General features: G+C 39.1%; 3 protein-coding genes and 1 long non-coding RNA gene across 4 annotated transcripts; 2 read left to right on the forward strand and 2 right to left on the reverse strand.

Moving 5' to 3' along the window:
- The first annotated feature begins 3588 nt into the window (after positions 1 to 3588).
- map2k1 (mitogen-activated protein kinase kinase 1) lies at positions 3589 to 12124 on the forward strand. The gene is made up of 11 exons (XM_010797392.1): positions 3589 to 3830; positions 8339 to 8549; positions 9449 to 9595; positions 9820 to 9897; positions 10051 to 10102; positions 10396 to 10520; positions 10857 to 11064; positions 11206 to 11267; positions 11397 to 11455; positions 11575 to 11620; positions 11695 to 12124. Exons 1-11 carry the CDS (start codon positions 3748 to 3750, stop codon positions 11806 to 11808), a joined length of 1185 nt encoding a protein of 394 aa, XP_010795694.1. The 5' UTR covers positions 3589 to 3747; the 3' UTR covers positions 11809 to 12124.
- Positions 12125 to 12188: 64 nt separating this feature from the next.
- Positions 12189 to 15067, reverse strand: LOC104967859 (uncharacterized). Its single transcript, XR_800766.1, has 9 exons — positions 14752 to 15067; positions 14415 to 14575; positions 14089 to 14238; positions 13752 to 13913; positions 13404 to 13575; positions 13110 to 13228; positions 12767 to 12929; positions 12475 to 12590; positions 12189 to 12278 (listed from the first exon to the last, which is right to left on the reverse strand). It is a non-coding gene; the product is annotated as an uncharacterized lncRNA (long non-coding RNA).
- A 625-nt stretch (positions 15068 to 15692) lies between these two features.
- rpl4 (ribosomal protein L4) lies at positions 15693 to 19093 on the reverse strand. Its single transcript, XM_010797391.1, has 10 exons — positions 18994 to 19093; positions 18106 to 18277; positions 17878 to 17984; positions 17496 to 17634; positions 17116 to 17240; positions 16891 to 17020; positions 16462 to 16618; positions 16203 to 16286; positions 15906 to 16026; positions 15693 to 15817 (listed from the first exon to the last, which is right to left on the reverse strand). The coding sequence occupies exons 1-10, from the start codon at positions 18994 to 18996 to the stop codon at positions 15746 to 15748; spliced, it is 1110 nt and encodes a 369-aa protein (XP_010795693.1). The 5' UTR covers positions 18997 to 19093; the 3' UTR covers positions 15693 to 15745.
- Positions 19094 to 19505: 412 nt separating this feature from the next.
- Positions 19506 to 23022, forward strand: zwilch (zwilch kinetochore protein). Its single transcript, XM_010797390.1, has 16 exons — positions 19506 to 19666; positions 19853 to 19895; positions 19975 to 20067; positions 20333 to 20511; positions 20623 to 20813; positions 20934 to 21013; positions 21084 to 21239; positions 21397 to 21468; positions 21558 to 21651; positions 21739 to 21791; positions 21899 to 22001; positions 22100 to 22179; positions 22275 to 22431; positions 22578 to 22606; positions 22690 to 22826; positions 22923 to 23022. The coding sequence occupies exons 1-16, from the start codon at positions 19617 to 19619 to the stop codon at positions 23020 to 23022; spliced, it is 1617 nt and encodes a 538-aa protein (XP_010795692.1). The 5' UTR covers positions 19506 to 19616.
- Positions 23023 to 23638: the final 616 nt, after the last annotated feature.

The raw sequence follows: 23638 nt of genomic DNA on the forward strand, positions 1-23638 counted from the left end.
ATATGGCCAAAATATTCCATCACAATATAGATCATTTCCTATCTCAATATAGACTTACATATAAATCTATAGTATGTATTCTGGTAAGTCAATAAGTTATATGAAACATGAGATGAAAAATGAACTACTAAATTAATAACTGACAGATAAAGGTATTGAGTTTCTTGTCATTATTTCTAATTTTCTCATAATTACAAACTTAAAGTGGACCTATCATGCTATATTTGAATAATATATTGTAGGGGCCATACCTATATAAAACATGTCTGCAACGTTTTTTTTGAAAAAAAAACGTTGCAGACATGTTTTATATAGGTATGGCCCCTACAATATATTATTCAAATATAGCATGATAGGTCCACTTTAAGTTTGTAATTATGAGAAANTGAAAAAGCATTACATCTGTTGGTCTTCAGAGACTGGTCAGCTTTCTGTCCCCAGAGTCAGAACTAAACATGGAGAAGCAGCGTTCAGTTATTATGCTCCAAATATCTGGAACAAACTACCAGAAACCTGCAGGTCCGCTGCAACTCTGACTACTTTTAAATCCAGGCTGAAGACTTTTCTTTTTGTCGCTGCTTTTAATTGAACTATTCATATCTTAAACTGCACTGTAACTTTTATTCATGTATTTTTTCTTTGAATGTTTATTTTATTATCTTTGCTTTTTAATGACTGTTTTTAAATGCCCTTTTCTTAATGTCTTTCATTTTTGTAAAGCACTTTGAATTGCCTTGTGTTGAAAGCTGCTATATACTGTAAATAAACGTGGCTTGCCAAAAAATATTAAATTAAAATGTAATACATTTTAAAATGGCATTTTCTTCCTTCCAATTACAACAATACAGAATGTCTATTATTCATATCAACAGTTTAACAGATGGAAAAAGATGTCTCCTGTTTCACCAAAAAAATCAATTCTCATCCCTGGTGTTTTTAAGTTTCCTCCTCTCACTTGTGTCACTTGGACCATCATTTGCTAAACAATTTTGTCCAAAAGCAAATCATGCTATACAAGATGCAATCCAATATTAAAGGTGAGCACAGAGAAAATGTCCCCGTTCAGCAGATATGTGTGACAAACTCTGCACTTGCATCATTCTGCAAAGTGTATCTAAACAACAAAGTGAAGTAGCAACAAGAAAAACACATTTTTGAGTGTGTGTGTGTGTGTGTGTGTGGGAGGGGGAATCTAATTGGATTCAGCCCAAGTCACCCACACAGGTGTTTTCACTTATTATGGCTGATTATATAACATCAGATTGAAGTACAGTGGAACTCCAGCTGAGTACATAATAATCAAAACTCAGGGGCAGGACTTTAAGTTTTTTGATGTTTCGATCACAACCAATGAAATTACATTCATCTTGTGTGCATTACTGCTACACCTCCTACCAAATCTGAAAGATCGCTTGAATTCCTACAAACTAAATGAATTAAACACTATTGAGCGTACAGATCAGTGGACCCCATCTATTTTGGCTTTTGAACCCTTTATATAATACACTGTACTTCGCCTCCCAGGAAAGAAACCCCCTGGTGTCAATGTTTTATTATCCATGTGGAAGACGGGGACTGTAGTCAGGTCTGATATCCCTGAGTTCCCACATCCCAATTTGTCAAAAGCAACTTAGAATTTACACAGTTCCTGTCCATTGGCTGAAGATAGAATACGACCAATCTTTCCTCTCTGTCAGTCCTGGTTTATGGAGAAAAAGATGATTTTGGCTGTAAGATGCTTTTGGTAAACCAGGCACGCCTCAGTGGCATTGTGTCTGTCAGGGCAGTGTGTAGAGACTTCAGAGCAGATTGTAAAATGGCAGCCTGTTTCAAGTTGTGCTTGATGTCTAATCTGCATGGACCGGTTGGGCTGACAGCTGAAACATCATTCACTAAGGGAGGTGATGGGCTCCTGCCTAACAGGTGAAAGCATTCATCGCTGGTTCTGACTTATATTTTCCACAGAGGTCAAAGTGACTGATACAGTATGGACCCTAAATTAAAGACAGAATAGATCAAAACGTGTTTCCATTTTGGGATCTATGAGAATACATCAGAAAGTTTAAACAATTAATAAGCACTGTTCGAATGAATCCTGATCGAACATCTTTGTTAAATGCAAAAGCCAGTTGATATTTTATATATGTTTGTATGTGGATGATTGCTAAACCGGGCATCTCTGGAAAAGCAAAGCCAGCTCTTGGAGGTTAAACATCTCTGAGTTGCTGCAAAAGTCCAACCTGGAGTAGAATATAGAAAATAATCTTCTTTTAATCCTCACAGCCACAGAAGGTGTCAACAAGTATCATATGTATCATATGTGTAAAGGGAGGCATTAAAGCAGGAAGGGTATTGCTGTGGGTTAAATCAGACACTGAATCCTGAGGGGTTTGGGACTGAAATAAATAATACAAGCGGAGCATGCACAGAAAAGGTCCCTTGTGGAGGGCTGATGAAAAAAAGATGATGAGATTATTTATTTTTTTAAATCTCTCTTAAAATGAGAGTACAATCAAACAGTATATATACAAAGTTAATGTTAAAAGAAAATAGAAATAGATGTAAAAAAATTGTCAATTCCAATATCTACTAAAGTGTTCAAATATAAGCACTTTATCCATCAATCGTTAAGTGTTTAAAATGCTGGAATGCGTACAAAAAGGATAGAAACAAAAATATATTGGAAATGCTCTGTGTAAATAATGCAACAATGCCAGAGAAATGCACAGTTGAGATGATTGAAAGAAAAAAGGAAATGGCATCTTCAGGCCGAGTCCCACATCTGGTCTGAATTAAACCACGATTTAGATTACAACATGGTTATCAGTGATTGTATGTTACTAAATGAATCACCCAAGTACTGTGCTTAACTACTTTTAATATATGTATACTTATTTCCTATCTTTATTGGCCCACAGTAGCTTAGTCTAAAGGGTCTTTTTTTTTTTACTATTTTTTGTACTATTATGCCCACTGCTCCTAATACTAGGATGGGTTCAATGCAAGTCTAAATATTACTGTGTGTGCAGAGGACTTCATTAAAATCCTCCATTTCCAATCAAATGCTAATGCTTTGTAAATAATGATAATAAAAAATATAATCATAGTAGAATTATTATGGATAAAGTTAAGACTGAACTGTACCTTTACAGGCCTGTATAGTAAAAAAGCATTGTTTTTTTTAAACTTTTGACCATTGTATGAACTCTAATCCATATATTTGTACATATTTCTTATTATTTATTTTAATTTATTTTTTAAACATTTGTATTCAGAAACGGAACAACTGTGATGTCACCTAATCAAAGGGGCAATGACGTTTGTCTGATTCTGATTTCAATAAAATATATTTCAATTATATAAAGTGCATTCTATTGGTAAAGAATACTATTTTCCCTTTAAGATTACATTAGTACGTTGACTTAACTCAAATGTTTTTACATTGTCGATGTCCTGCTAAAAGAGTACTTCTCCCTCCTCTGATGGTCATACCACCCATCACCAGCAGAGGGGGCACTATCCCAAGCCCAGCCATGCTGTCCGGAAGACAGATGTAAATATTTTTGTGACGTTTCATCTCCCGGATCATTCACATCCACCCATTGAGAAGAGCATCATCCCCTCCTGCACAGCTGTGTGTCTTATTCTCTGTCGAGTAACCTCACCGTGCTTTTTGATAGCAGAGCTCTCCTCGTTGTGTCCATCTTTATTTCCTGCAGCTCGTGTGTTTCGTGTGTCTTGTGTAACATGCAGAAGAGAAGGAAGCCAGAGCCCATCCAACTCAACCCAATCCCCGATGGAAACACTATCAATGGCACCGGAGCCACAGAGTGAGTGTCAATATTACATATTCATCCACTGATGTTCAGGTGAAGCAGGAGCATTGATAAGGGATCTCTGATAGATCGTTTATGTCAGGTTCATGTTCAATGTGCTGTAAAGGCTTGAGTCATCTGCACTCACATAACAGAAAACCTTCTTCACCTTACAGTATGTCCTCCTAGGTCTCCTAATTTGAATGAATTGTGTGTGTGTGTGTGTGTGTGTGTGTGTGTGTGTGTGTGTGTGTGTGTGTGTGTGTGTGTGTGTGTGTGTGTGTTTGTTATTTTCATGTTTGATTAATCAGTAGATTCGTTTAACTCAATCAATTTAACTTTAAACTGTAAGACGTGTAATAGTAAAAGTGAAAAACTAAACATTTACCTCAAACTCAAGTTGACAGTGTTAAACAGCATTTCCCGTCAGACCTATTGTGCAAAACACACAGCATACATATGCTTCATAATGACTTCAATCATTAAGCTACTATAACTTTGTAGTACATTAAGTTGCTGGTTCCCTGTTGATCAAGTCATCATTTCATGCACTATAGTTTACACAAAACTAAGCATCATTGTCTGTATTAGTTTTTTTTAAGAGTGGTTGCAGGTCGTAGCAGGAAAAGCAAACCTATAATTAATAACATTCAATCTGTCTTCAACGCATTCCATTTAGGTGAGGTTGTTTCAGGCCTCTGCCAGTGTGCATGTTAGTTCAATGGATTTAATTCTAGGGACACCTTATGGAACTGAGCCATAATAAGTGAAATATGTATCACCTTTGTGTCTGCCATGGTAAAGGTGTATAATGTGCAGCTCTCATGTCGTCTCTTCGTGGTCGCTCCATCTCCTAAAGCCCACTTCTTTTCACAGTCTTTTGACACAGATTGACCTGCAAGAGAACACAACAGGGTTTAAAGTTATGGGAAATTAATGGTTTTGCTACGAGACATGGATATCTCTATGGCAAATAAGAACCAATTCCTTTGCTGTTGAACAGGATATGGTAGGTGTTATCTAATTAATGGAGAATCAGCACCACAAACTACGGTCAACTGCTGTATTGGTTTGTGTCAGACATGGTAAAGGTGAATAACGTGCAGCTCACAGGTCGTTTCTTCATAGTCACTCCATCTCTCCCAGTTTGCGTGCACAATCATTAGACAGAGACTGACCTTTGCAGGGAGGCAGCGTGTAGAATAATATTGCTGTGTGTTGGAGGGGTTTTGTGTAAGACCTGTTCCCACCACTCTTTACCAAAGCACAGTAATGGAGATATTAAACAGTTGTGACAACATGCTCTAGTTATCATTTCACCGAGAGAGGAAGCCAGTCAGTCCAGCAACAAGCTGCATGAGTTGATAGGAAAATGACATAACATGTCATCTCGCATGATGGCGGATTTTCTTATGTCCTGTAGAGGAGGAACAGTTCATGGTTTTATCATTAGATCATATATCTGAGGGTGCTAAGATGTATTTATTTTTTGATTCATTGTTTTTTTCAATAAATGATGCGTAAGATCTGATTATAATTCTGCATTCATCTTTGAAAAATCTATTTCCACAGTTTGGAACTTTAATTAAAAGTAATAGGGTAACAACCAGCGGACATTTTCAATGAATTTGTTTAGTATTTTCTATATCGATGAATTGATTATTTGGCCTTTGAAATGTTAGAAGAGAGAGAAAACTGTCAATTGGTAAAGCAAGGTGATATCTTAAAATGTTGTGGGCGTTTTTAAAACCACAAAGATATGCATTTTATTAAGACAAAGAAAAGCATTCTCACATTTAGGAAGTGGGAACCATCACAAGGGAAAGATGTGCCTTGGCTTTGTTGCTGATGACATAATGTTTGGCTGGAGCTCAGCTGTGACTGAGGAGCATGGCTACTTTCAAAACGTTCAAACAGGACACATTTCTCTACCAAGATTGAGGGTGCCTTAAGGGACCAAAATATGTAAGGGTAATCTGTGAGCTGGTAAACTAAGTTTTTATAAATTGAGGATTGATTTGACTTAATAAATGATCATTATAGTCCTGCAACAATTTACATAGACATAGTGTGTAGAACCCTGTTTTCTTAAGTACGCTACAAACCCCCCCAAAAAGCATAGAATAGTATTAGAGACTCTTACTTTGGGTACATAGTTTGTCCCTACAGGTGTTTTTTATTTCGGCTGGTTTTGCCTCTTCTCAATTGACATCTGTCATGTTAATTTGTTATAAAGCCCAGATTTTATTTATGGCATTAATTAAGCTCTACTCTGTTTAAGAGTGTGATCATATAAGGCCCTTAAGCAGTTAGTAAGAAATTCCACCATCATTATTAATGTTTTGCAGTTTAACACAGATTCAACTGTTTTATGAGATTATTTACGCTTGCAATTCAAAACAATCTTGTAATAATATATCATTCAGCTAAAAATAATGAAAGCCTACCAGTTGTTTTGAATAGCGAGATGAGAAACGGCTGATGTTTCAGAACACACAAATACATCAGCCTGTTATTTTGGGTGATTTGGACAAGCACACAGTATCTGATGCTCATACTAGCAGCACAGGTGCTTCATATAGTAGGCAGATGAGCTAGATGCAATCGATGAGCCTCTAATGAACCCAGACCATTCCACTCTGGTGGAAAGAGTTGCCATTATAGCCCGCAAAATGCTTTCTCAGCGTGAACTGGCTGGCAGCCATGGGAGAAGTGTACTGAGTGCCCTGCATAATGCCAGCCAACATTATCAGAGCAGATCTGGAAACAAATACAAAACAACCTGTTCTTGGAAATGTTGGAAAAGATCGTACTATCACAAAAACCCACACTTACAGAATATGCCTGTTTTTTTAAAAGATTTTTTATTTGGCTTTATATTTCAGAAAAGTGTTGCTGTTAATTCATTCAAATCAGTGAGTGATGTTTAGAGAACCTAATAACCTGTATTCATATTGACATACAGTGTTCATGTGAATGTGTAAAAAAGAAAATTAATGATTAACCAACAGAGCAGTTGACCGTAGTTTGTGGTGCCGATTCCTCTTTGATTAGATACCACTTGCATATCCTGCTTAACCTCAAAGGATTTGGTTCTTATTTCCTATTGAGATATGCACGCTTGGTTGCAAAACAATACATTTCCCTTAAATTTAAAAACTGTTATGTTCTCTTGCAGACCTTTTTTTGGGGGTAATGCAATAACGCCTTTCTTGTGATACATTATCAAACGACTCTATTTATGTGCACTTTGCCTGAATTGTAAGAATGTAATGTATTAAAAGATGCCATGATGATCTTCCCCCTTTGGACCCTTTGTACTCCGCTGCAGTCCATGTTATCTAACTAATAATTACATATAATTGTGTACTTTAAAGTAGGCAAATACATTTGCAGTTCAAGTCCAAAGGTAAAATAGGCTTCTTCTCTCTTGAGCTTTGTGGCAAGCTGTAGAAATAATTTGTCTTTTGCCTTCCAGTTGATGTCCTTGGACATTGTGTGGATGGAGCATAAAAGGCCAGCATCGTGCTCAATCTCTCCGTAGTGAGGGGAGGGGGGGGGGGCTGCAGTGTGGAGCTACTGACGTCCCTCACAGTATTGTGTGGAGTGTGTTTCAGCCTCCTCCACCTCCAGCTCTTGTCGACAAAACACCCACGCTTCCCACAACCACCTCAAACTCAGTACCCCGTCTCCATGGATATGCAGGCCTACTGTCAAGAATAAAACCACTTAAGCCTCTCACTGCTGTGTGGTGGAGAGCAGCCGAGAGAAGAGCGCACTACCACGCTCTAGCTGCTTGTGAAAATGCATAATTAACACTGAGCCCACTGATATTATTGTCATCAGATATGCATGCAAAAATAAAAGACTAGTACTTTAAGTAAAGGTAAATCTTTTTGTTGAGAGATAAAGATGTAGGAGCATTGCATGCATATTTAATGTCCTTATTAGTGAATCTTAACATATACCTAAAATGCTGATTGGTTTCTTGTATCTATTAGTCAACATGAGCATATGTCTATACTTTTTTGAAACAACATGACTTATTGTTTGTCTTCAACTCACCTTCTTTTACATTTACTGATAGAAGCCCAAATGGATTTTTAACAGACATTATACAGCGCAGTGGGAGGGAAGAAGAGGTCAAATGCCGTAAAATCTCGCTCCATAAGATATTTCTCAAGAAAATGTATCGCCATGACAACAGCGACAAGGAGAGCGGCATCAGCGCTGACAAACTCAGAGCTTCCTCACTCTGAAACACACCCTGCAACACTTTCTGTCTTTCTTCTGGCTCTTTGGTTGGTTGATGTTGATCCCAGAGGAACGAGCGGCAGTCACACTCCGTGCTCTGTCTTTCCTCCAAGGTTTAAATATCATATTAAATACAGTAGATATGGATGAAATGAACATCTGCAAAAAGATCCCTCAGAATGAATTCAATAGCCTTTGTATCTGAGTAGGAATACATTAACAATATATAACTCCTCTTTCTCGCTGTCTTTCTCTATCTGCCCTCTAAGAACAAACTTGGATGCCCTGCAGAAGAAACTAGAGGAGCTCGAGTTGGACGAGCAGCAACGAAAACGTCTGGAGGCTTTTCTGACACAGAAGCAGAAGGTGGGCGAGCTGAAGGACGATGACTTTGAGAAGATCTGTGAGCTCGGTGCAGGCAACGGGGGCGTCGTCTTCAAGGTCTCCCACCGACCCTCAGGTCTGATAATGGCGAGGAAGGTAAGCTGAAAGAGAAGGGCTTAGGTGGGGATACTAAAAGCACTGTAACTAGAGGAGATGTGTAGCCTACATTGGAATTACATTCATAACGTACATGGGTATTTTCTTCAGTATAGCAGACATGTATTGGTTTTTACAGCCACCACCAATGTTTTTTTAACGAGTGTGCAGTTCAATTTGTTTCCCATTTTCCTGTATTTGTTTAACATGAACTTTGGTTAATTGAAAAAACAGACTGACTGTCACAACATCCAAGAGTACTGTATCATATATGCAAAAAGACAGGTGGACAATGAACAAGTATATTTATTCAAGTAATATACATAAGCACAATGTTTAAGTACATGTTCTTCACCTATTATTTGCATTTCCTGATATATGCCTTATACTACTTCACTACAATTGAGAGACACATTTTGTTCTATTTATTTGAATGCTTCAGTTAAGAAGATTCAGATTGGGATTAATAGTTGAATTAAGTATCAACAAATAAGTTATTATTTGCTATGTGAGGTTAGGATAAAACTTGGATAAACTTGAAAGATAAAATGGAAATTCACAAGCTACGCTGCAGTATTTAGTATTACAAATGAAGCTCCTTTTTTCACACGCTGCAACATTTATACACATACTATTGTACAATAAATATAGTATAATATTAATAAATAATAATAATTAAATAATAATATAAAGATAGTTCTTAAAAGGGCCGAATCATTAGAATCAGTTATTTTGTACATACAATAAAGAGTGCCAACCATAACGCTGTGTTCAAATTTCAACATTTTCCTTATGATCATGCCATGTATTTCATAATAAAGGAGGATTGAATCTTGCTTTTTTTCCTGTTCTTTGTGATGTAAGAGCATACATGAAACCTGCTTCCTGCTGTGTTGCAGCTGATCCACCTGGAGATCAAGCCAGCCATTAGGAACCAGATCATTAGAGAGCTGCAGGTGCTTCACGAGTGTAACTCCCCCTACATTGTGGGATTCTACGGAGCTTTCTACAGCGATGGAGAAATCAGCATCTGCATGGAGCATATGGTACTTATCTTTAATAACTTCTGGCTGCCAGCGTGTTTATACAGCATTCACTTTGAGTGCTGCTTTACAGACTGTGAGTGTCTGGTATGCGTTGCCCTGCATGTACAACCTCATTAGTATTGAAGGATTTTGTTTAATTGGGTTGCAATGCATAAAGGATATTTGAATTTCAAAGAGTTCTTTCAGTAAATACTGTTTATATTTTAATCCTCTGCTGGCTGTAGGACGGCGGATCCCTGGACCAGTCGCTGAAGAAGGCAGGCAAGATCCCGGAGCAAATCCTCGGCAAAGTCAGCATCGCTGTGGGTAGCTCCTTCCAGTTTCATGCTCTGGACGTCACACTAGAGCTACATTTGTTTTCTTTTTGATACAAATGTGCTAGTACATTATGTCTATTGCACGACTAAATAATGTACATTTCTTAATGCACTGATATGCAATACGTGTCTTTCCAGGTCATTAAGGGGCTTGCCTACCTGAGGGAGAAACACAAGATCATGCACAGAGGTAAATTACTATTTCATTTACTAAAAGATGCTATACATTTATGAATGAATACTAAGCTTATGTGTGCTGTTAATAAGCTCACATGATGCGGAGCATTGTTCTCCACCTCACAGTAATTCCCTGTTTTGAATGCAGAGAGTAGATCTGTGTTGTACATATAAATAATGAAAGGAAATGTTATAACAAACAAGCACACGGTACACAGCATGCACTGAGGCTTTGCAGCAGTTCCTCTGTGGAACTGTCTGTTCCCTCTTGAACACTTGCCCAATATTTTGCTGTCTCACTTTCAGATGTCAAGCCTTCTAACATCCTCGTGAATTCCCGCGGTGAGATCAAGCTGTGCGACTTTGGAGTGAGCGGACAGCTCATCGACTCCATGGCCAACTCCTTTGTGGGCACCCGCTCTTACATGTCTGTGAGTTATAAAGGACACACTCCTCCTTTCCTGCTGCTCTCATTCACACATTAGCATTTACAATTCATTTTCCAGAGTGTCACAGATGTATCTCCAAGGCAACAGGACACTCACAAATTAACTGGGACTGTCTATACATTTATATCAAGTATGAAAATATCCTTTAAGCATCAGCTATGTTAAAGTATGCTTACAGCACTGGAACATGGGACAATACAAAAAAAAAACTTACGATTTGTCATTACATACATGTCACTGTATGTAATGAATTTCAGCTTTGTTGCATGTCAATCTTTATGCAAATCACTAACTGATTTTTGCATTTGTGCTGTGCAGCCGGAGCGTTTACAAGGCACCCATTACTCAGTTCAGTCGGACATCTGGAGTATGGGTCTGTCCCTGGTTGAAATGGCCATTGGACGCTTCCCTATCCCTCCACCTGATGCTAGGGAGCTTGAACAGATTTTTGGCTACCCAGTGGAAGGAGAGGCAGCCTGCGGCGAGTCCTCCCCAAAGCCACAGCCCCCCGGGCGGCCAGGCAGCAGTAAGTCTGACATTATGCAGGGTTTTTAAATTACAGCATGTTTACCACAATAAAACTGACAGCATCGTGATGAAATAGTGACCTTGAGTGATGAGGACAGTGAAGCATGAAAGAGACCATCTTTTTTGTTTTTACCACCAGCATACAGTTCCGACAGACCACCGATGGCTATATTTGAGCTTCTTGATTACATAGTAAATGAGGTGAGTGGGCTCATCATGTGATCGCATCCCCACATGGACATATGTCAACTGCTGTATCAATACAATTGCCATCTACTTACCATTTCATCATTAAATATGCAGTGCTGACCGGACCTTTTAACATTTCAGCCTCCACCCAAGCTGCCCGGGATATTCAGCTCTGAATTCCAAGACTTTGTGAACAAATGGTATGTTGGGAAATATTTAATGGCATCATACACCAATCTGATATAAACATCTCCCCAGACTTTCTGCCATCCAGTGGTGTTAAACTACATTACACTCTAAGATGACATCTCTTTTACAGTTTGGTGAAGAATCCTGCAGAGAGAGCGGACCTTAAGCAGTTGACGGTAATAGTCTTTATTTACCAGTTTTATTATTCCCTAAATATTTCTCTATAGCAATCTAACACTTTCTTCCTTAGGTGCATTCTTTTATCAAGCAGTCTGAGGCAGAGCAGGTGGACTTTGCAGGCTGGCTGTGCAGTACCATTGGACTCAACCAGCCTTTGACACCCACCCACAGTACAGCAATGTGAGGCCTGATGCGTGTACAGCATACTCCATATCCCAAGATCCTCTGATGAATGGACTTTTATCATGAGTAAAATGTATCAGTTTATACAAAGTACGAAATGGGTTTAAAAGTTGTGCCATTAATAGTTGTATATTTAGTGTACAACCTACATGCCAAGTGAAATTAATATGTATTCAATAAGGCTACATTGCGGGCCTGCCTGAAAGCCATCTTTTTCTAATGATCAAATTATTTAATCATGACAAATGCTGCTCAACCTGTGTGCTTGATTTACCTCTGCCTTGTGTCCTTACAGCGCCAACAGATTATAGTCTTTGTTAGCTTTTGTGAAATAAATAGTATTGTGAATCAAAAATGTAAATAACATGTCTGACTCGTTCATTGGAAATCAAATATTTATTATATGACTGGTTTGGCAGTTCTTCTGTGCTTTCCAGGAATCTTCTTGGGCTTCAGTATGTTGGTTTTGATCTATGGAGAGAACAAATACGTTTTTAAAATTACATACATTTAAGGCTAAAGCGTTTGCTTCCATTGGTTAGTAATACACTTTATGTCGTTCAGGACTTCCATATAATCAGGGTTCAGAAACACGGACCGGAAGTAGGAAACTCATCACAGTTGACAAGGTATAAATATATTTTAGAAACTCGTTAGCAGTGCTTACGTTTGTGTAGGAATTGCCTTCTGGATCTCCTCACTTTTCACATTCCTGGTGTAAAGGTTGAGCATTATCCTCAAGTTCTTTAGGGATTCTTCTTCAGCACTCTGCAGTTGATGTTCCTGTGATGAAAACAGAACCCAATCTTAGTATGAACTTCTGCTAAAGAGAAATGTCGTTAAAGGCTTTTGTCGCTCAGGACTTCCATATAATCAGGGTTCAGAAACACGGACCGGAAGTAGGAAACTCATCATAGTTAACAGGCTGAAATAAGTGAAAATAACTTTAAGGTGCTTACGTAGGAGTAGGAAGTGAATTTCTCCAAATCTCAGACCCGTGTTGATGATCGTGTGCATGGGCAGGCTGAAATAAACAGCTGCCAGGCACGATTGTTCAGTTTGGTCAATATCATCAAGTTCTTCAAAGGATTCTTCTTCAGCACTCTGCAGTGGAAGTTGTTCCTGTGATGAAAACAGAACCCAGTCTTAATATGAACTTCTGCTAAACAGAAATTGTATTTAAGGCTTTTGTTGCTCAGGACTTCCATATAATCAGGGTTCAGAAACACGGACCGGAAGTAGGAAACTCATCACAGCTGACAAGCTAAAAATATATGTTAGAACTTAGTTAGCGGTGCTTACGTTTGTGTAGGAAGTGCCTTCTGGATCTGCTCACTTTTCAGATTCCTGGTGTAAAGGTTTAGCATTAGCCTCAAGTTCTTTAGGGATTCACCTTCTGCACTCTGCAGTTGATGTTGTTCCTGTAATGAAAACAGAACCCAGTCTCAATATGAACTTCTGCTAAACTACAATTTTGTTAAGGCCTTGTGTCGCTCAGGACTTCCATATAATCAGGGTTCAGAAACACGGACCGGAAGTAGGAAACTCATCATAGTTCACAGGCTGAAATAAATGAAAACAACTTAAGGTGCTTACGTAGGTGTACGAAGTGCTTGTCCAAATCTCCGATTCCAGCTCAGACCCGTGTTGATGATCGTGTGCATGGGCAGGCTGAAATAAACAGCTGCCTGGTCTAAGGGTTCAGTTTGAGCATTATAATAAAGTTCTTTAGGGATTCTTCTTCAGCACTCAGCAGTTGACGTTGTTCCTGTAATGAAAACACAACCAATCTTAGTATGAACTTCTGCTAAACTACACTTTTGCTAATTACTTTTTGTCGCTCAGGACTTCCATATAATCAGGGTTCAGAAACACGGACCGGAAGTAGGAAACTCATCATAGTCAACAGGCTGAAATAAGTGAAAAATAATTCTAGATGCTTACGTAGGTGTAGGAAGTGAATTTGTCCAAATCTCAGATTCGTATTGATGATCTTTTTCATGGGCAGGCTGAAATAAACAGCTGCCAGGCACGATGGTTCAGTTTGAGCATTATCCTCAAGTTCTTTAGGGATTCTTCTTCAGCACTCTGCAGTTGATGTTGTTCCTGTAATAAAAACACAACCCAGTCTTAATATGAACTTCTGCTAAACTACAATTTTGTTAAGGCTTTTGTTGCTCAGGACTTCCATATAATCAGGGTTCAGAAACACGGACCGGAAGTAGGAAACTCATCATAGTCAACAGGCTGAAATAAGTGAAAAATAATTGTAGGTGCTTACCTAGGTGTACATAGTGCTTGTCCAAATCTCAGATTCGTGTGCATGGGCAGACTGAAATAAACAGCTGCCTGGCACGATTGTTCAGTTTGAGCATTATCCTCAAGTTCTTCAGAGGACTCTTTCTTCAGCACTCAGCAGTTGACGTTGTTCCTGTAATGAAAACACAACCAAGTCTTAGTATGATCTTCTGCTAAACTACACTTTTGTTAAATACTTTGTGTCGCTCAGGACTTCCATGTAATCAGGGTTCAGAAACACGGACCGGAAGTAGGAAACTCATCATAGTCAACAGGCTGAAATAAGTGAAAATAATTTGAGATGCTTACCTAGGTGTACGAAGTGCTTGTCCAAATCTCATATTCGTGTAGATGATCGTTTTCATGGGCAGGCTGAAATAAACAGCTGCCAGGCACGATTGTTCAGTTTGAGCAACATCCTCAAGTTCTTCTGAGGACTCTTCTTTAGCACTCTGCAGTTGACGTTGTTCCTGTAATGAAAACACAACCAACTCTTAGTACGAACTTCTGCTAAACTACAATTCTGTTAAATACTTTGTGTTACTCAGGACTTCCATATAATCAGGGTTCAGAAACACGGACCGGAAGTAGGAAACTCATCATAGTTCATAAGTTGAAATAAATATAAAGAAATGTAGGCGCTTACCTAGGTGTACGAAGTGCTTTCTGGATCTCCTCACTCTTCAGAACCACCAGTTGGACCTCAGGGATTTCCTCAATGTGGTGACCTAAAAGAGAAGATACTCAGTCAACAAAAGCTATCCACAAAAACTTTGGATGGCTTTGACTGTAGTGTTGCTTGCTCAGAAACTCATACTCGTCAATGCCTTATGACAGCTTAACGACAGCAGGCCACTGTCACTGTTCACAGGCTCAGACGCAAATTACACCATCATGGCAAGATAAATTGTAAGCTGTTTATCAATCAAAATGTCTAAACCCATTTTTGGACCCACGAAGAGAACGCTCACAACTTAAACAGTTTATCGTGCGATTGCTCCTTAGAATACTCACTTTTAGCCGACCTTCAGGGAAGCAGGATACGCCAGGTGCCGCACAGCTCATCAAGGGAAGGAGGTAATGAAAGATAAGTAATTTACCAAATGAAAAACGTTATCATATTGTGATATCCATTTACTAACAGTAGTAAATTATACTATTTGAACAACAAACCTGGGATTTCTCTGAAGGCTTTGGTGGCGGTCTTGGCTGTAGATGTGCTCTTCTGCATTAGATTCATCTGAGATTCTTCCTCTTACCACCAATCAGTCCACTCACCTTGTAGACCGGTCTTCAGGACTCGGGAGTATCCTTTTATCGAACCCATTGGACTCTACCTGTGATACCCATCCTACAGCTATGTCTAGGTCTACAGGAAACCACTCATCCGTACATCCTCTGATGGCTGAGTTTGTCTTACTGATAAATGAATCGATTAATAAATTAGATAAACACACCATTAATATATTTTATTTAGTTTCTTAATCTATATAAAAGCCATCGTGCTTCAATACCTTTTATAACCATAACAAATGCTCAACATGTGCTTTATTCCTTTCTGAATTTTTCAATGAAAGGTTCGACTCGTTCATTTGAAACAAATGATTTATTGATCACTGAACCTCGTCAAGTTTAGAACTTTATGCCTTGGGTTTTTTAGGTGCTCCCTTCTTTCCAGGCTTCTTCTTGGGTTTCAGCATCTTAGCCTTGATCTATAGAGAGAAAGAACAAGATGTCAAGTCACAATAAACTTTAAAATGTTAAGATTATGCTTCTAGCTTGAATTGTTAATTTACTTACAGCAGGGTTATGCTTGAGAATAGCATTACGTCTTGCTGTCTTGGCGTAAGGGTTGAGTTTGAGCATTATCCTCAAGTTCTTCAGAGGATTCTTCTTCAGCACTCTGCGGTGGATGTTCTTGCTGTAATGACAAAATAACGCAGTCTTAATATGAACTTCGGCTAAACAAAAATGTCGTTAAAGGCTTTTGTTGCTCAGGACTTCCATGTAATCAGGGTTCAGAAACACGGACCGGAAGTAGGAAACTCATCATAGCTCATAAGTTGCAATAAATATAAAATAACTTTAGGCGCTTACCTAGGTGTACGAAGTGCTTTCTGGATCTCCTCACTCTTCAGAATCCTGCTCAAGTCTGTGTTGGTCATCTTGTGCATGGGCAGGCTGAAGCAAACAAGACATTGAACATTTAATTGAAAATTAAAAATCCTTTGATGTTCAACTCAGAACTTCTTTTAATATCACAGAGTTTCAAAAACACGGACCATGAAGTGGAAGCTCATCACAGATCTGATCATAAGCAGTTGGGCTACAGGGAGATTGCTCCTTAAGTGCTTACGTGTATCCGGCCTTCAGGGAAGCGGGTTTACGCCATGTTCCGTACAGGTCATCCAGCTTGCGGAAAGCACTCTCGGTCCAGATGCAGAAGCGTCCAACGTGACCACCAGGGGCGAGCCTCAGGAGGTTCAGTTTGTTCACGTTCTGCAGAGTGATGCCTTCATACAGGAAAATAGCAACACTCAGGTTTAATGAGCTTGTTTGATTTAAATTAGGAATTTGAAGTTAACTCATTTAAAAACATGTACAACTGACACCCAGAAAATATTCAAACAACTTGGGACAGGAATTACTATGAATTTATTTGAAGTTTCTAGCACCATCGGTGGGCATCCACTACCTCCTGAGACAGAGGAATTTAAACTATACATCTGTAGGTTTAAGCTAACTTCATGACAGCCATTTACCTACATTTGTATACCAAACACACCTGGGATATTTCTGAAGGCTTTGGTGACACCGCCGTCTTGGTTGTAGATGATGCATGGCCCTCTGCGTTGGATACGTCTGCGGTTCCTCATCTTACCCTTACCGGCACGCATGCGCTGAGAGGCGTAGACCTAAGAAAAGAATGTAACCATTTAAATAAAGCCAGAAAAACCAAAAAAAGAGGCCTTACTGGCAGGAGACATTCTGTTTGAAAATGTTAAATTACCTTCTTAATGTCATTCCATGCCTTGAGCTTCTTCAGCAGAAGCACTGCCTCCTTGGTCTTCTTGTAGCCCTCAACTTTGTCTTCAACAACCAGTGGGACCTCTGGGATTTCCTCAATGCGGTGTCCTAAACATCAAGATAATCATAGTCAACAAAACCTATCTACAAAAACTTCAGATAGCTTTGACTTTAGTGTTGCTCTAGCTTGCTCAGAAACTCATACTCGTCAATACCTTATGACAGCTTAACGACAGCAGGCCACTGTCACTGTTCACAGGCTCAGACGCAAATTACACCATCATGGCAAGATACATGCTAAGCTGTATATTAAAGAAGATGTCTAACCCTATGTTTTGTCTTCACAAATGTTTTGGAGCTTACCCTTGGCCATTACAAGAGAGGGAATGGCAGTTGCAGCCACGGCAGAGCAGATGGCATAACGCTTCTGGGTTGTGTTGATTCTGCGGTGCCAGCGACGCCAGGTTTTGGTGGGGGCGAACATACGACCTCCACGACACATCTAGACCCAAGTCAAGGAGGTTTTGACAACAACTGAAGTAACACAAGTATTAAGAGTTCTAAATACCTGCTCAGACTCAAGGATCGTCAGCCATCTGTGCCAGCATATGACAGCAGGCATACTGTCACTGGTCACAGAGTAAGTCGCAAATTACACCATCATTGCAAGTCTTTTGTGTCAGCTCTTCTAGCTATACTCAAATAAGTTAGTTAAAAGAGCTCAAATTTTGGTTGATTAGGATACATTTCCAAAAGCACCCTGGCCAGAGCGGTGTGTACCACCACCCCTCACACGAGGGATACGGGCCACAGCTCTTCCTGTTCCCCAGGACTCTGCACTGGTCTGGTGGCCTGAAATAAACACAATCACACAAGTTACAAACAATATACATAAATGTTGTGAATGCATGCAGTCAGGAAACTTTTAAATAAAATCCTGTAACCTGCAAGTTCAAGTCAAATACACACTCACCGGCCAGTTCACTGACTGCATAAGGCTGGCGGCTGTTCTTGCGCATGTTGGTGTGAACGAAATTCACAACATCAGGGCGAATTGGAGCCTTGAACACAGCAGGCATGACAACATTCTTGCCAGAGATTTCTCCTTTCTCGGAGTAAACCGAGATCAGGGGTCGGGCACAAGCCTAGGAAGCACATTTAACAACATTGAGAAACAGATCCATTGGGATGACTAATAGAACGTCATGTACACTTGAAACTATGTAGGGTCTTTTAGAGAAATGTAAATAATTTAAACCCGTCTTAAGACCCAGCAAACCCATCTCTTAACATGTGGGGGCCTCAAACTACTTACATTAACTTTAAAACAATCTGATACAACTTGGTGCAATTGGTGACACGTCAAATCAAGTGCACCTCGCACTTAACCGAAAATAGCAGATCATTAAAGTTTTAGACATTTTCGATTTACCGTGAAATGTCAGGCTGTTGGCCTTAGCCTAGCCTAAGTGTGCTAACATGAGTTAGCCAGATATTAATTAAAGCATTATAGATGGTGCTAACGCAGTTGAAGGCATGCAATTAAGTCTCATGATATTAGCATAAACAAAACAAAAAAAATAAACCCCATTTAACGAAGTGCTATCTGATAGCTGCGTGTAACATATCTAGCACTCAGGCGACAGGCACACGTGTAACTTGGTCGACTGAAGCTGTTCGTCCAAAATGGCTCCTCGTGTTAGTTTCGCTAGCCGGGAGCATTCCATCTCGCTCCACTTTGAACCCGAATTTAAGCTTACCACAGACAATCAATACGGCTTTATTTGACAAGTACAAGCACCTAAATACATTCTAACTTACAGAACAACATTTTCATAGCGATCTGAGGGGTATGTCTTACCATTTTCGTTTATTTATTTTAGGCTCGCCGTGAACCAAGCTCCTTACGGTATGGCGGCCACAGTAAAAAAGGAAGTGTGTAAGTCACCCGTAGAGCTTTATGCCTCCGCCTTGGCGAGTATCACTTCCGCCGACAGATTATTTTTCACAATTGTCTTGCTTACCGCACGGAAAAACATTTGTAGATTAGTAACAAATTATTGCGTTGCTATTTTGACTTTGCAATAATCACACTGCTAAACAAAACAACCTTAAAGTAAGTGGCTTCAGCGGGGACTATTTCTTTACGCCATGTTGGCGCACGGTGAACGGAAAGCCCGAACTACCTCCTTAGTAAACGTTTCCTACAACAAATATTATTTAATTTCTATATATTTTACATTTTATTTGTGGTTATGTTATATATGCACTACGGCTATTTAATTCAAGTCATCACATTTAAGTGTAAACTGAAAATAAACACAAATAAAATGATGACCTGTGACCTCATGACGTCAGGACCCAAGTCAGCGCGCGAGTATCAAACATGACAACAGAAGCAGCTCAAACTTCATTCTGCTAACTTCTCTTTTATTTTCTGCATGTTATTAGTTCTGCAACAAGTAATCCGTTTTTTATTTTGCGATGGGCTCAAGGGTGATCTCCATTGCAAAGGAGTTTTACAATACTCTTCGGTGAGTCTACTTTTGGGTGCTCAACTTTACCAATGTTGCTTGTTTAGCCTTTTTAAGCTAACGTCAGATGACTGCTAGGCAGTGAATGAACTGTCACCCTTTATGTAGAATAATATTGAATTGCTTAAATACCATTAATTACCAATCTTGTCGTAGTAATGTGTGTTTTTATTCGTTTGTTTGAAGGTCCCTCCAAGATCAGGAAAGCAACAATCCATGTATCTATGAGGTATTTCATTATCCCTTAGTACAAATCGGTCGAGTATGTATCTATTAATGACGTTGATAAAGTATCTGATTAATTTCAGGAGGACACTCAAATCTTAAAGATGAATGGAGACAAAATCCCTGTGCTGAATACATACTGTGGAAACCAGCCTTTATTCATTTGTGAACAACCTGTGAGTATTCTTAATGTTATTAAGAGATGTTAATGGGTGTCTGCAAATCCTAGACAAGTATCGCTGTGTAATATAAAGAATATACATAAATAACTTTAAAACAATATATTAATGGCGATAATTGTATTGTGTAATACAATCCTGCATCATTGTTAAATCAAGGGATATTACTCCAGATACCTGCAGATATCCTTTTTGTATATACAATTGTAAGTTAACCATTGGATCATGTTTGTGTGATGTTCTATTTTTGTGATTTCAAAAGGTTCCAAAAATATATGAACCCGATGATCAACCAATGACTAAAACATCTAACTGCGCTAATGAAGATACTGCTAATGAAGATACTGCTAATGAAGATACTGCTAATGATGATGATGCTGAGGATGATGCCAATTCTCTCCCAGAATTGGGACCACAGCCGCTCACAATAATGAAAGCAAGGTGACCGATTCTAAGAAAACTTCATCTAAATGACAAAGATCTAGTGGGTTTGTATAACCCATGTATCAAACACACTGTTGATGACAAACAAAATCTATTTTTGCTTTTTAGGCAGTTGCTGTCTTGGTACACATTATCTCAAAATGCTAATGTATCAGCTGTGGACAACAACCCTGCCTTACACCCGCTGTGGGTGCGATGTGACATGTCGGATCCGGCTAGAACAGCCTGGGTCGGAGCTGAAACCGTCCGCACGGGCAATAAAGTGTCTGCTGTCAAATTGTATTCCATTACCTGCAAGGGTATAACTCAAATGCTTTATACCTCTTTGAATAACCCTTTGTTGAAACTTTATCAGATAAGTGAATATTTGTTTTTCATTAACTTTGGCAATTGTGCTAATCCGACTTTATTTGTGTTAGGCTCTACTGTGGACAAAAAAGCCCTCATAACCCTGGACGTGCTTAAACAGGAGCACAAGAAAAGGCACCCCCCATCCTCGGTATGAGCATCCTTTCTTGTAATTCAGTGTGAATTAATGTTCATTCACTTTCATCTGTTGATGCTTACAGACAGCGATTAAAGGCAGTGCCAGGTTCAGCTTGTTTGGTTCCACTGTTGTTGAAAACACCACGGTTGAGTCACAGAGCAGTGTGACGGTGGATTTCAAATGGAGCCATGTGGAAAGTGTCCTGGAGACCCCTCCCCTGTCCTCTACAGCAACACTGGTAAGCACCAGTAATTCACATTTAAAAATGTATCTTCCTTTAACATGAATGCTTACTTTTTATATGTCTAAAGTTGAATTTTATTTTAGTATGACCATTTCAAATATAGGATAAAGTGATACATGATGTGTACTTGTTTATCTTTGTTCACATGCAGAATATCAGAGTTGCCATTGGGGACATGAGGAGCCCGATGTACGAGATGTACAGGGAACTAGAGTTTCTTCAGGTTTGTGTCCCACATTAATCTGAGGTGAACGACCGTGAGTATCAATACGTAAATAGACAACTAAATATTTCAGATTTCTGTTATTTCAGTCTCTTGCAGATGGTTTAAGAACTGGTGAGACTGAATGGATGGAGCCTTTGGAAAGCACATCAGCTGTAAACCTGACCAAGGCGTTCCTAGAAGGTATCTGTTTTGTTCAATCGAGGCACCTTTATCAGGATTTCATGACAACAGTAGGTTAAGACTGTCTTTGTTTTATTATTCACCCAGAGCTTCAGGGCACTGCAAAGACACTACAGGAAGATGCTGCAAAAACAGCTGAGGTAAGTTAGTGTCAATATCAAGAACTCAAAGGAATATTTCATTTTCCAAGTTCATTGATTTCAGGATGAATAACATAACTTTCTTGCTTTGCCATATTTTTTAAAAGAACTCAAAGCCGACGACAGACATGGACACTCCCATTTTCAACTCTTTCTTGGAACGAGGCGATTTGGATTTCGTGGAGCAGCTGTGGGTTCGGATGAGAAAGAGTGAGTCAGTTTGTCAATAAGGAAACTAAATATCACTTGATCTATCATTACAAAGCAGCAGTTCAAACCATTTCCCCCCATTTTGTTTTTCATCACAGGTGTGACTTCATATCAAGATATTGGAGACTGTCTGAAATTGGTCACAGAAGCTCTAAGATACGGTGACATCAAACCCTGGGTATGATATGATGCAGAATCAGACAACTGTTTATCATTGAGAGGAGATTGAGGCTTGTGTGTGAAGTTTGTTCTGTTTTGTTGAATTTCTTTCAGATCCACAGAGACAGCAGCAGCTCTCTCAGTAAGCTCATCCTGCAGTCGTACCACCAGCAGATCGACCACGTGTCTCTCGCAGGTGTCACCCCTGTCCACATGCTGCTGGAGATGGGGCTGGACAAGATGAGAAAGGATTACATTAACTACCTCATTGGTAACCTCTTACTTATCTGTATACATGCATGTCATTCAGAGTCTAACAGTCATATTGAGCCTCAGTGCATGAGTCATACAGTCAGGAAACTTTAAATTAAACACACTTTGCTTTGATATTCTTCTATTTTCTACTTTTTTCCTCAGGTGAAGAATTGACAACCCTAAACCACTTGGTAAGCCTAAGACTATTTGACTGACAACCTTTTTTAATTGACTGTCACCAAAGTATTCTAAGTTTGAATATTTTACTCCTTAGTGTTATTTCCTGAGCACTGAGGTTGACCCCCAGGAGCAAGTGATCAGACTCCGGAAACTGCACCACCTGCTGGAAGTAATCATGACCTGCGGTACTTTCCTAGGTCTGCCCTACGACAGACTTTTCCTTCTCACACAGTAAATCAATTTATCTTCTTCCGCTGATTTTTGAGTTTGCTAAATGTATTCTGCTAAAGATTAGATTAAAGGTGAAACTTTTCCCCCCCCCCACAGATCATGTCTGCAGCACTACAAAACATACCCATATGATGAGGAGCATGAATTCAAACTGCAAATCAAACCTGCGCTGATCAGCCATTTCTACCAGAAGTAAGGAATGTAAATCTTAGCAGAAATTAAGTAGGGCTGGGTGATAATAAATAACATTTAAGTTTTAAATAGTAAGCACATACTAACTCAGGTTTCTCAGAAAATGTGATGTGTAATACTTTAAGACAATATCATTTGAAGATTGTTCAATGAATGCGAGTGTTTATTTTCCCTCATTATTTTCAAAAATAGTTACATTTTCACTTAAAGTGGACCTATCATGCAAAATGCACTTTTGTACGTCTTTTATACATGAATATGTGTCCCCGGTGTGTCAGGGAACTCACCAAGTGTCAGAATACACAACCTCTCTCCTTTTCATTGAACAATTCTTCAAATGATATTGTCTTAAAGTATTACCATCACATTTTTCTGGAGAAACCTGAGCTTAGTATGTGGCTTACATTTAAAAACTTAATAATGTATTATTATCACCCAGCCCTTACTTAATTTCTGAGCTCTATACAACTAAAGGATTTTCTGATTGGTCTATGATTCCATATGCAGGCTCCTGCTGACAGTTTAAAAAATTTGGTAAAATGGCTGATCAGCGCAGGTTTGATTGCAATGTTTTGAATTCATTAGCTCCTCATCATATGGCGTATATGTATTTGATTTAA

This window comes from Notothenia coriiceps, unplaced genomic scaffold, assembly GCF_000735185.1.
Source record: "Notothenia coriiceps isolate Sejong01 unplaced genomic scaffold, NC01 NC01_scaffold00037879, whole genome shotgun sequence".
NCBI lineage: Eukaryota > Metazoa > Chordata > Actinopteri > Perciformes > Nototheniidae > Notothenia > Notothenia coriiceps.

What these genes read in the sequence shown, in the direction of transcription:
- map2k1 (XM_010797392.1), top strand. Translation starts at nt 3,748, where the DNA reads ATGCAGAAGAGAAGGAAGCCAGAGCCCATCCAACTCAACCCAATCCCC. An exon ending in GCATCTGCATGGAGCATATG is followed by an intron (nt 9,596 to 9,819) that starts GTACTTATCTTT and finishes TGCTGGCTGTAG; the next exon opens with GACGGCGGATCCCTGGACCA. An exon ending in GCACCCGCTCTTACATGTCT is followed by an intron (nt 10,521 to 10,856) that starts GTGAGTTATAAA and finishes TGTGCTGTGCAG; the next exon opens with CCGGAGCGTTTACAAGGCAC.
- rpl4 (XM_010797391.1), bottom strand. An exon ending in GCCAGGGTGCTTTTGGAAAT is followed by an intron (nt 17,635 to 17,877) that starts GTATCCTAATCA and finishes ACTTGGGTCTAG; the next exon opens with ATGTGTCGTGGAGGTCGTAT. An exon ending in TTCTCAAGCATAACCCTGCT is followed by an intron (nt 15,818 to 15,905) that starts GTAAGTAAATTA and finishes TTCTCTCTATAG; the next exon opens with ATCAAGGCTAAGATGCTGAA.
- zwilch (XM_010797390.1), top strand. Translation starts at nt 19,617, where the DNA reads ATGGGCTCAAGGGTGATCTCCATTGCAAAGGAGTTTTACAATACTCTT. An exon ending in GACCAAGGCGTTCCTAGAAG is followed by an intron (nt 21,652 to 21,738) that starts GTATCTGTTTTG and finishes TTATTCACCCAG; the next exon opens with AGCTTCAGGGCACTGCAAAG. An exon ending in GTGGGTTCGGATGAGAAAGA is followed by an intron (nt 22,002 to 22,099) that starts GTGAGTCAGTTT and finishes TTTTCATCACAG; the next exon opens with GTGTGACTTCATATCAAGAT.